At 34.5% G+C, this 12,551-nt stretch overlaps 1 protein-coding gene across 12 annotated transcripts in view; it reads left to right on the forward strand.

Annotated features, from left to right (window-relative positions):
* Window positions 1-12,551, forward strand: part of LOC136346297 (phosphatidylcholine:ceramide cholinephosphotransferase 2-like) — a 36,581-nt gene that overhangs the window by 21,895 nt on the left and 2,135 nt on the right. For 4 of the 12 annotated variants that reach the window (XM_066295335.1, XM_066295339.1, XM_066295338.1 and 1 more), the window contains 5 exons: window positions 9,024-9,190; window positions 10,587-10,799; window positions 11,393-11,603; window positions 11,656-11,930; window positions 12,128-12,312. In XM_066295335.1, coding sequence (XP_066151432.1) covers window positions 9,024-9,190; window positions 10,587-10,799; window positions 11,393-11,603; window positions 11,656-11,930; window positions 12,128-12,312 — 1,051 coding nt within the window. The other 8 variants (XM_066295337.1, XM_066295345.1, XM_066295343.1 and 5 more) reach the window with 8 other exon arrangements.

A 12,551-nucleotide genomic window follows, 5' to 3' on the forward strand; every position in this document is an offset into this window, starting at 1 on the left:
TACGTTGCATATGTAGTAAAAAGCACATATACAGATTTTTAAAAATATTAAAACATGCAATTCCTGTGGAAATGGTACTTATGTAATTAATTTTTTAAGATGAGGTATAAAATGATGATGTGAATGTGAATTTGGTACTGGCAAGAAAAAAACATCTGAATCCCAATGAAATGTTTATTGGCCTCGGTCACCTGTCAGTCACCCTGTTCAGCCCTGCCCTGAGATTATTTACCTAAAAAAAATAATGGTTTTCGAGTAAGATAAAAATGAATCAGAACACGTTTTCAATATGAATTTTATGAGTTATTTTGGACTTGAATTGAGCGTGAACTGAAAATCTGAATAAGAAGCAAATTCCACTTGTCGTTTAACAATCTTCAACCTGAGACCACATACTAAACCAAATTGTAGGTCAATCAACATCACCTTCCATTAACGCACAAACTGCGGGAGATGCAATGATGTAATTCAGCAGACCAAAAAATATCGGACGATTCGAAAGTACCACTCGGGTACGGCCTCCTTCGTGGACGCGTTTCAAAACACTGTCGGCGCCCACAAAGATCGCAAAATCCGTGGTAAAATTACCTCACCCAATAAATTGCTCCAGTGATATAGGAGTGAGCATAAGTGATTCACAAGTATTATTTATTCTAATTTTGTGACTAACTACACCATTTTCAATAAGCGCCGGCCAGTTAGTGGCCGCAGTTTCGGACGCTCGGTACTCCCCTCGGTACTCTCGATAGTGCGTGTTTCGGACAAACATCATCAGGACCGGTAGTTCGGTTAGCCATTAGTATTAAGGTGATTAGTGTGCATTGTTTTGTTTTGACGCAACTTAAAGTTGATGTTGCACGGTGTGAAGGTCGCGAACGTGAACGGCAGTTAAAAATAGTTCCTAGTTCGTAAATGCGCTTATAGCTGACCTTAATCGTTACTTACTAGTTTATTTAGTAGATATCCTAACCGCCCCATTTGCTTAATAGCATAGATTTAGTCAACTACCAAATAATGTTATGGAGCGCTGATGCTTAACCACCGCAAAATTTAAATCCAAATGCCAAATTATTGATGGATCTTCGACTAAGTTTAGCGAGAGAATAAAGCCTGTGTTTAAATTAAAATTGAGCTGCGTTCCTCCATTGCCATGGAGTTGTGCTGCTGCTAAGCTTACGATCAGCTTTTTCACCATTTGGTTTAAAATCCCAGTTATCTTTACCAAGAAGGTAATTCTATCGGAATGTTTCTAACTAATCTCCATAAAAAAGCAAAAGCTCGATAAAGTTCTCAATGCTGTAATCAATTAGCCTGAAACTAGTTAATCTTTTATGCTGGATAGGAAAGCACGAGTAGGTACATTTTAATTCAGTAGGACAGATTTTCGAAGAAATCAACATGATAAATTTAACTGAAACATCACCAAAATTACTTAACGTGAACTAACGAGAAATAGTTTAGTTTAGCAAAATTAAATTAGATCTGGAGTAGAGCTTAACATCACTTAAGCAGATTTTAAGCAATGTTGTGTGGTTGTTTGTATTTACATGTAAAAAGGGTTAATTTCTCAGAAATGAACAAAGAAAATACGCAAAATTGGTCGAGATGATATTTATTTTATCATTTTGATAATTATACATGTCGCCAACGATCCGGAATTAATTTTTTCTTTTGTTGGAGCAAAGGGTATAGTTTGCGAAATACCGGGTCTTTTTGTTAGCCAATTTCGCGTTTTTGAAAGTGTCTTTAAATGGATGTAAGGTCATTCAAGTACTGCATTTCTAAGACTAACCTGACCTAACCCTCAATGTCGAACGGCATTTTTTTAATTTGAATCAATTGTCAAAAAACAACACTCTTAAAGCTAGAAAGAACCCAATGTCGCTTAGTTTATTTCGGTGACCAAAAGTGAGCCTAAGCAATTACTGTTATAACATCTTAAGATATCCAAATATTTACATTGTAAGATTTGCTTGTAACAACATTCTCATCAGTACTTGTAACAACCAGATTTATGCTCTGATGTGCGTTTTGTACCGTGGTTGACCTACACACAGATCACAGTAAAAAAGCATGAGTCATAGGCATACATAGGAAAGAAGAAAGTGTGACATGAGGATGATGACAGTGCATTGGCCCCAAATGATGTAACTCAAAGACTGCAGGGGAAGTTAATATATTTTGCGTGAATTTTGCTCAAATTGGTAACATTTCAATCAAGTAGAGGCTGATTCTGTACGAGCTCAGCCAATAGTTATTTAATGGCCCTTGGTTAAAATGTCACAAGTGAAATGCGGTTCTTGTCTGTGTATTCCAACACTTTAAGTTTTTGTAAGCAAATTGTAGGTTCTCTTGCCAAAAATCAAAAACTCTCACCGTTTCTAATAAACTTAATTATTGCAATAGATGTACAGTAAGATCCATCGTGTTTTATTCTTAGATTTTAAAATTTTGCGGAATTGATGCCAAGTTTCATAACAACCATAACTATCTCAAGTACTTTCCATACCTCCTTTAAGTTTTTGGGAAAAGCTCAGTTCGATTAAGATGTGAGAGATAAGGTGAAATTGATTCAGGATGTAAATATGCTAACACATAGACCGAAATTTTATCTTATCGTTAGAATAATAAAGTATAGTGGATATTTACATTTTCCAGTATAATAGCATAAACCAAGATTATACGGTTAAAATTTTATTAGCCGACATTTTATGTAAATATTATTTAAGTAGGAGAGTGCGAATGCAGCATCAATTAGTACCTAAACTTTTAACGTCGCTTTAAGTCAGCTGAGAGAATTTTGAAATACCTATACATCCGCATTAATCACCTTAATTCAACAATTTATTCATTCTCGACAATACACGAAAACAAGGAAATTGGTTAATTCCTACCTTTACGGTGCTTTTGGTGTTTAGAACATGATTTAGTTTTCGTTAATTAAGATTTAAACTATGGCGAGTGCTGCTTCCAGAAAAGTAAACAAAAGACTCAGTTCTGGGGTGATTCTCGATAACGGTTTAGGTTTTGGAACGGGTTCAGATCGGATAAGGGATATTCCGGTGAAGTTGAATTTAGAAACTTTGAAGTATATCGATGACGTGCCCGAAGAAAACAATAATAGCGAAAAATTGCAGGAGACTGAAGTTGATGGCGAGTAAGTTAATAATAGCGATAGGAAAATTTATACGTTCCCGCGAGCCGGTCATTGATTTCAAAGCATGAGCAACCAACTTTATACAGCAGCGTATTGCCGGTGGCCTACAACTCGAACTACAATTATACACCAACTATTGACTTATGACGATGTTGATTATTACAAAGATTTACGTTCGGTTTGCGTACCGGTCAGCGTGAATATTTGTGTAAATAATAACTATCTCTCTCTGGACTATGCAAATTTCTTTTTATGTCTCAGTTGTTTAAGTTTTCTTACCAAAACTAAGCGTCAACTCATCAACGAAACTAACGGATGGGATAAGAGAAGGGATTATCTGTCTCTGTCTTTCTATCTCTTCCCTGTTGTTATCCTCCTCTCCTTGTCAGTGTCAGTCTTCTCGTTTCCTCTGTTCTTGGTGCGTTGTTTGATTGTTTGTGTATTGGGACTATTTTAGTAGCAGATTTTGGTAATTAATTGAGTTTAAAAAGAAATTAACTATTGCATCTATGTTATTAATTACAACAAAACGAGTTAACACGTAATGACTTAATTTAACTTTCATTTAGTACATCATAACACTAGTTTTAACTTTAACAAATTAACTCCTCAGGTTCATGTTAAGTGTGTCACAAGAAGTGGTGGAATTTAACTACGATTGCAACAGAGTTCCTAATTATCTAATTTAGTTCCCAATTTATTGTTTCACAAGAAAAGAAAGTTATCCCTGTGGTGAGAGATAGCTACATGATGTCTAGAAATCTAAAAATACCTCAATAATTGAATGGGACCATGACTTTCAATTTCTGATATGACAATATTTACCACGCCACACAGAAAGGGAAATCTGTCTCAAACTCCTGTGTCCTTAAATAGATTTGATCATTGACCATCCAAGAAGTACATAATGAAGATGAATACAAATAGTCGTAGGAAAAATCTAAGAAGTTTAAGGTGTGTTATGACTTTGTGCCTGAAGTCCTAATAGGTCTTAAACTTCCAAGAAGTACATAGTTGGATATCAAGTTGAGCAGCTATGATTACCTAGCGCTGTGCTTTGAAAGGTGAGTATCTGCCTGTTTTAGCATTTTTTGAGCCATTAGTTCACTGTAATTTTAAAGTCTTTAAGGTAAAAGTACATATATCTCTGTAATTAAAAGTAACTATATATTTTATGAATTGTATAAGTACCTACTTAAAATAACAACTTTCTAAAGATCTGCCATTTAAGCTGTTATTTTACCAGTAGTGCCAATAATTTATTCCAGTTCCTGTTAAGTATTAGAAAAATGGGCTAATAGATCAAAGTCTTGGCTACTTTACCTAAAAAATAATTTCCATTCAAACTAATAAAGAGCCATTATTTCATTTTTATAGAAATTATCTTATGTGTAAAATGACCTATAGACTATTAAAAAATTAACTAGGAGGCTGTTTGATTTTTTCACAACAAAGTTTCAAATTTTGTTTCCAATTTTAAGAGTATCATTATTAAGAGACATATATTACATATTGTTTATGTTTATTCAGTTTTGATTCATACAATCTGTCAACTTTTGATCTTTATTTTAAACCAAATTTGACTATGAATTTTATTTTTTGACATTTCAATGGCAATCGAACGAAAAAAAAGAAATAGTTCTGTAATATTGGTATTTTTTTGTATTGATAGCAGTTCTAAAATAAATTTTCTTTCGTGGGACACGCAATATATTATTGGTACATTTCATAGATTTCTTTTAACAGATTTAAGTTATAGAAGGGATAAAATTTTTATCACTAATAATATATGATAAATTTCATCATGCATTTTCAAAATGGATTAAGTTAACCCTGAAATAGTCGCGCCATTAAATAGGAAAAGATGCTGTCAGATTTCAGCTATCTATTATCATTTTGTTTGAGATTCCATAAATTCATGGAAAAAGGTTATTCATTACAAAGGAGTGTTCAATTTTCATTCCCATAACCAAGCTCCTTTCCCCAGAGTATCTCTATAATTTTCTAAAATTATATATTTGAAAACTAGAAAAAATGGAAATAAACTGTTTCAAATTTTGTAAATTCACTTAAAATTCAGTGGGGGGCACTTGATTTACTGGAATTCTCTCTTTGAAATTTTGTTCTTCAGGTATGAAATAGATTTTAATCAAGTAGAAGATTGTTATGTGCTTCATCAATGGGACAACATGTATTTTATGTACTTTTGACACCGATATATAATTTTCCTAGTTCCAACATACTCAATCACTAGATTCATATTTTCGCTGTTGCAAATCTGTATATTTTTTCAATGAATTTTAGATGCATTTCTTGGAAGCGTTAAACGTATTAAAGAATATGAAAAACCTTTAAATTTATAAAATTTAAATATCTTTCTTGAAGGTTCCAGTAATAATCGAACTGCCTATATTTAGACTATAGATGTGCACGCTACATAGGTATATGTTTTATTAATTCCTCAAGTCATTTTTTAAGTATCTGCACCCGGTTACGGAACCGCCTGTAGAATTAATTGGAATTGGGACCACTTAGTATTTACTCAAACGTTAAACTTAATCTTAGATATAATCAAATCGAAACTGTGCCTCATAAATCCCAGGAGTCCCTAAAAATAGAGCTCAATAACACACAGTTACACTAACAATACAATTGTAAATTTCTAATTAAAGCACTCACGTGCATGTTTGTGTGTAGTCTGAGTGATTAGAAATGTGTAGCAAATGCATGATGTTTTTTAGTTGGACACACTAAATAAATCTTTTATGTTTGTGTTTTTGATCAGGATTGTGGTTGTGAAGGATACATACATACGTAGGAATTGTTCTTTTAAATTTTTCATAAAAAGAGTTTCAGTCACAATTTCTATTATGCAATCGGTCCATGTAGTAAGTAGTTTCTGGTAACTGAAAGAACTAAAAGAAAAAATATGTATGTAACCTTCAAGAGGGCATATCTTATATTCGATCATCGAATTCTCAACTACCTGAGAATACATTGAGCATTTACTAGGAGCTCGAACGGAAACCCTTGTTAACATTTCCACCTCCGCAGCAACCGTTACTTGTGTGCGAGGCGTTATTTCCAAATTAAATAAAAGAAAAAAATACAGCTTGACTATTTAAGTGGCGTGGAAATATATTTGGTCATATCATCGGAATTAACGTTACATACCCGTGCGATCATCGCCGGTACAGAGGATTTTTCCATCTCAACCTACAACTGTAGTAATCTACGATCATGGCCAAGGTCTTCGAGTTCTCCTTACAAGGTTGAATAATTGAAATTTCAAATAATTGGCTAACATGTACAGTTTTTTTCAATAGTGTAACATAAAATCATTTTAATGATCATTATACACTGGTCCTCCTGGATCGCTTACATACTACAGATTAGGAGTACCCATTTATCATATTCCATAAATGCAATGATGGCCGCAATAAATCATTTAATAAGCGCCCTTATCAAGAGTATTAATAGTATTTGAATAGCCCACGTTAGCATTTTGTTGAGCAGCTTATTCAACAATCATTTGTTTTACATTAACTCGAACAACAACCATCATTTAATATCGAACGGACATTAGCCCGGTTAATCGTAGACGGTGTGCTTGACCACCACCAAAATACTAGTGCCATGGTCGAAATCGTCAGGGAAACATCGCTGTTAGTTCGGTTTAAAATTAAAATATGTTGTTGACCATGCTTAAAAGCTGAACGATGTAGTAATAGTTTTGACACAAACTCTTTGACTGGGAGCATGCAAGTCACTAGTTTGTATTCATCGTGGAAAGCTGGGGGTAATTTGCTTCCTGCTTAAGCCGAAGACGCTCGTAGTGTGTATAATTGATACGAGAAAATGTCGGATAAACCAGTATGCGGATGTGGTAAGGTCTTTGTCGTTTAGTTGATTGATATTGTCGTGTTGTTGGCGGTTTGCCAGTAGTTGTGACTTTAGTTATATGTCTTGATGTTCTCCACTTGTTTAAAATCAGATTTCAATGTTAGAACCGATCTTGTGTTTAAGTTTCGACGTGTTCACGAACGGTTATTTCGATATATTCGTCCGAGCAGAATTTACTAATATCCGAAAACGAATTTTGGCTTGAACACCACCATTAAAATGTTCTTTGATAAGTTCCTCAGGTAGGGCGTATACTATGTTTTTTACCCCTCTCTAATGCCTAACTACGAATGACATTTATCCCTTAGTGAGGGCTTGGGTGGAAACCTTTGCACACGTTGCCGTGACTGTTCTGTTCCAGCGTTCAGAACCTGGCAAAAATTATTAGTAAAACGAAAATTTGCGCTTGAGTAAAGGGTGTGGAAGTTAAATGTCTAAAATGTGTGAAACCATGAAATACCTCTTCAATATCAAATAAATCATTAATTCATGATTCATGACTCTTTCATTTGACAATAAATGAACGGTACACAATTGATATGACTGAATGATTGAATTGGGAGTCTGCGATTGGGAAGCTAATTTCATAGTGTTTCACATATTTTACGTATTCACCATGCATGCATTTTACTTAGCTGTTCTCGTTTTTTGTAATAATTTTTTCTTAGGATCTGAAGATAGTGATAGGTCTGCGACCAAAACGTTAACAAGCGTTTTCATCCCACCCGTAACTAAACAGTAAATACTACTTTCAGCCTGGAGTTTTTCTTAATCCCTAAAATGATCTTTGATCAGTTGCTCATATAGTGTATAAATTATGTTTTTTTACAATTCTCCCTATTTCGTAACTTTGGTTTGTTCTTCCGTTTATTTTGTTTATTTAAAAATAATTTCTATTTCAAAATGTGTTACGTTGCTATGGAGAATCAGATAAAATTAAAATCGTTCAATCTCACTGGACGCTGTATTCATCTCCCTGACGTCAATATTTTTTGTTAAGTCGACGTTAATGTGTGCAATTTAATTCAACTTTAATGATTGAATATGGGTAATTTTTATTGTGTTTAAATGGTAACAGACAGAAACTATCTACAAGCATGGTATCAAAAAACCAGTCAATATCACTTTAGTTGTATTGATTTCATTGTTAATTCTAATCAAGGTCGGAAAAATTGTTGTATCATCGCATGACAACTTCATGCCCGTTATTTAAATCTAGTTTTAGTTGAAAATTAACAGAGAAAGTAGCAGTCATCGCAATGAATTTCCTTATTAAGTGTGCTGGTCCCTCAGCTAATCTAACAAGTGGTTTGCGATGTCTAGGCCTAAGATTAATTTAGTTCCAAGACGGGCGATACATGGCATGTTGCCAGATGCTTTGTAATAGGCCTATTGAGAGTTCAGTTTATTGAAAGTTTAATGCTTTATCTCCCGCTTTGGTAGTTTGACGGATCAACTGGATTTTGTATTATAATCCTGTATTTAAGTTAATTACACCAAAAACCATAAGATTAAAATGATTTTAAGTGTGTTCAAGTTAGTTCAGATTAGAACGGCGGGGGAAGACAATAGGTCCACGCACGTCGTGTTGCGCATGTTCTAATTTATACATTTATCAAATTACGTATAAGTACAATTAATTTTTTTTAATGACTCAACTATTAGAATTTCATCTTTTTTGGAATATGGAAATTTACATTCTCTGCTATTTATTCAGACAGTCATTAAAACGCCCACCCATTCGATAACGATGTTTTTCTGGAATAGCGAGCGTAATTACTATGAAATACTTAACAAGAGTTTATTTTGATTGCTGTTGTAGATTCTGCGATAAAAATCTAATTCGTTTGGGTAAAAGTGTTTCTGTTTATCTGAGTCTTGACAATATGTCTGTGAACGACATGGAAATTTTTATTGTTTGAATACTCAGAAATACCTACTAACATGCGATTTTTTCGTGCAGAATGGTCTTGGAGCCCAAATTCGTGGATTATGGCAGCATACATCCCACTCCCGACGGACACCCCCATAGCCATCACGGCGTAAACGGTCCTCGATCGTCGTTGCTGCCACCCCTAGACGACGAGGACGCAACCGCCAATACCTCTAGTGGCACAAAAATGACTCAAGGTGAGCACTAGTGATAAATAGTGAAAATTCATCAAATTCTATCCTAATGAGAATTTAAATAAATGCCGAAGGTGATATAAGCAGAAACCTAAGAAATTTGGTTTCTGCTTAAATTATCTCCTAAACAAAATTACCTATTAAGTTTTGAATCACTGGGTCTTAGTTTGCCATAAAATTTATTTCTCTCGTTAATTTTTTTAAAAAACCTCAATTTGAAAGATTTTTTGATTTTGCATTCACTCACAAATTTCCAATCACGTAGAAAACATGGCGATAAGAATTTTCATTGCATTATTATGATTACGATCATTTTTGAAGCTTTCACGATAATTATTTTTGTTTATTTATCATTCGTAAAGACCTAAAGTTCATCTGCTTAATGCAGGAATCTAATGTTTGATTTCGTAATGAATTATTACATTGTACTGGGACAATGTTTGTATCGTTGAATTACCGATATTTTTAATCGTATTTACTCGATAAACGTGCAAATAAAATTATAATTACCTTTATGTGTATTTAACATCCCTCGGTAATTACGGAACTTAAGTACACACGGCGTTTTTGATTTGACAATCTCAGAAAATATTATAAACTACGATATGGAACCAATGTTATGCAACTGAAATCTATTGTTATCCACGTTTAAGTTCGTTTTCTTTCCTATGTAGTGGCCACATTTATTCTGATAACATTGTCATGTGCTTCGTTAATTCCAACAGGTATATTTTATCACTAGCCAAACAAAACGCTGTTCTTTAACATTTTCGCGTTGTGTGTTGGCACACACATACTTATTTTCATTTCAGTTTTGCGTAAAGTGTTTCTGATCCTGCATGTGTTTCTACTGGTTCTTTTGAGGTTCAAATAGGTATACAATAATATTGAAATTATTAAGCAAAGTCAGTTGCTCTCATTTAATTTTCATATACCTAAAAATATTTATCTTACCACGATAACATTATCATGGATGATGTAGTAACTACCTCTGCTACCCTGTCATAAAAGATATATTTTTTTATTACCATTGCATCTTCAAATGTCTGACAGTCGAAATGAAATCATATTTGCAGAACTATTGCATTTGTTAATAGATATCTGCGTTTCTACGTTGAAAACTGACGTTTTGCGCTAATTGGTACTGGTGAAAGTACATCGTGTTGGGTGAATCATTGCTGAGCAGTACCAAATAGATATAGTATATTTTGCAAGATGGTGACCGGTTTCAGGAGTGAATTTGACGGTAAACAAGGCCAAATGCTTATCCTCAAGTATAATTAAAGGACTGTTATCGTGGCCAGTAAAATGTGACCTTGAAAAATTATTTATTTTTTAAATTGTTTGGTTAAAGTTTTACTCATTTACGTCAGTCGGTACAACTTGGTTCGTTGTTTAGGAGATTTGTATCAACGTCAACCATTGCTACCAAATCCTAAGGGCAACGATCATTGGGCCCATAATGCTCACGGCGCCACTGGAGCCGAGTACTACGCAGATGAGGATGATATAATGGAAAAGGACGCCAGTCGTAACGGTGACATAAAAATCGACATTCCCCCTTCCAGAGAAGAGCCCCGATTTCCGCAGGAACGATGGAAAACCCTTTTAGGTGAGTAGTCACAACATACGGTGTGCAGTGAAATCGAAGATACAGAGTAATTCAAAATTTAGGGGACAAAAATATGAGATATAATTAACAATAATTTAATTTAAAAAGTGTTTTAGGGAGGTTTTTACTAAAAAAATGGTTTAGTTCGTTTAAGTTGCTGCCTCTATATCTAAGCTTGCAAGCATGACCATCGCAAAATATCTTACAAACTGTAACAGCCATAGAAAATAAACCTTAAATATGTGAAACTTCTTCCTGTGACTTGAAATCTAAGCATTTCGGGACTTACATTTATACAGACTTTTATCACTTCAATTTTAAAACACCCGATGTGCAAGATTTAATTTGGAGTTCCTATAAACTTTGATGCAACAATGTTTCCTGTCGGGAATTGACTTGGAAAATTCGGTGACTACGTAACATTGGCAGCATGACTTAACAAATTAAAGGCAAAAATAAGGTGTGTGGTCTACTCGACAAAAGCAAATGTATAATATTGCTCTATTAAACCTAAAATTGTTGCCACATTGTAATTCAAAAATTACCTTTATCATTGGCTGATATTTGAAAATCCCCACGTTTTTTAATTTCAGCATTTATCATAATGTGCTTCAACTTCATCTTAACTTTGACATCCCTGAGCCTGGTCCATGATAAAGTCCCCGACAGAGCAAAACACGGGCCCCTTCCGGACGTTTTCCTGGCCAATGTGCCACCCTACGACTGGGCACTCAGTGTGTCCGAATACATAATCATTTTCTGCATAAATTCCTGCATGATTGCAATGGTCTTTCATAAGCATAGGTAGATTTTTGCTTTCAGAAAATGAACCGAGTTTACATTGATTGATTTGCAGGTTCATAGTCTTCAGGAGGATCTTTCTCATAATGTCGTTGCTCTATATGTACAGAGCGATAACGATGTATGTCACTGTCTTGCCACTTTCAAGTGAGACGTACGTGTGCTCGCCTAAGTCGAATACCACTTCTGCTCGATTGATAGTCAAGCGGGTACTGCATTTGATGAGCGGCTTCGGATTGTCAGTGAATGGAAAGCACACGTTCTGTGGAGATTTTATTTACAGTGGACACACTGTTATTTTAGTGTTTAGTTACCTTGTTGTATCCGAATGTAAGTATTTTCTTTTGATTACTTTAACAGTTCTAAATGTCGTGAGTTTAAAACATTTAGGAAAATAGTTATACATATAACTCTCAATGAATTTTAGATTAAAAATCTTTAATAACTAAAGAATAGTAAACACTTGATTTGGTTGCTTTGATAACCGATAATTAAGAAAAAAAGTTGTATTTTCGGTTATTTTTCAGACACGCCCAAGAAATTATATCTTCTGCGGATGGTGCATTGGTTGTACTTTGTGCTGGGCGTGATTGGAGTCATAATGCTCCAATTGTCTCACGGCCATTACACCGTGGACGTCATAATTGCATATTATGTTACCACTAGGATATTCTGGATATACCATACTTTAGCTAATAATGCAAATTTAAAAGTAAGTTCGTAGTGTTAGATTGTGACCAAGTAATTTTGGATATAATTCATGAGTAACTTGACAGCATGAAACAAATGTGTAATGGCATATTCGGATAACCGCTTCAATGTAACAATATGGTCGACGTCTCCAGCGCTCGTTTTATTATGACGTGTTGTAATATGTTAGAGGCGCATGGCATTAGACGGCCATGTTGGCACATTCAGGCCGCAATTGTTGGATATCCGAATTAGCAATCA

This window comes from Euwallacea fornicatus, chromosome 22, assembly GCF_040115645.1.
Source record: "Euwallacea fornicatus isolate EFF26 chromosome 22, ASM4011564v1, whole genome shotgun sequence".
Taxonomy (NCBI): Eukaryota; Metazoa; Arthropoda; class Insecta; order Coleoptera; family Curculionidae; genus Euwallacea; species Euwallacea fornicatus.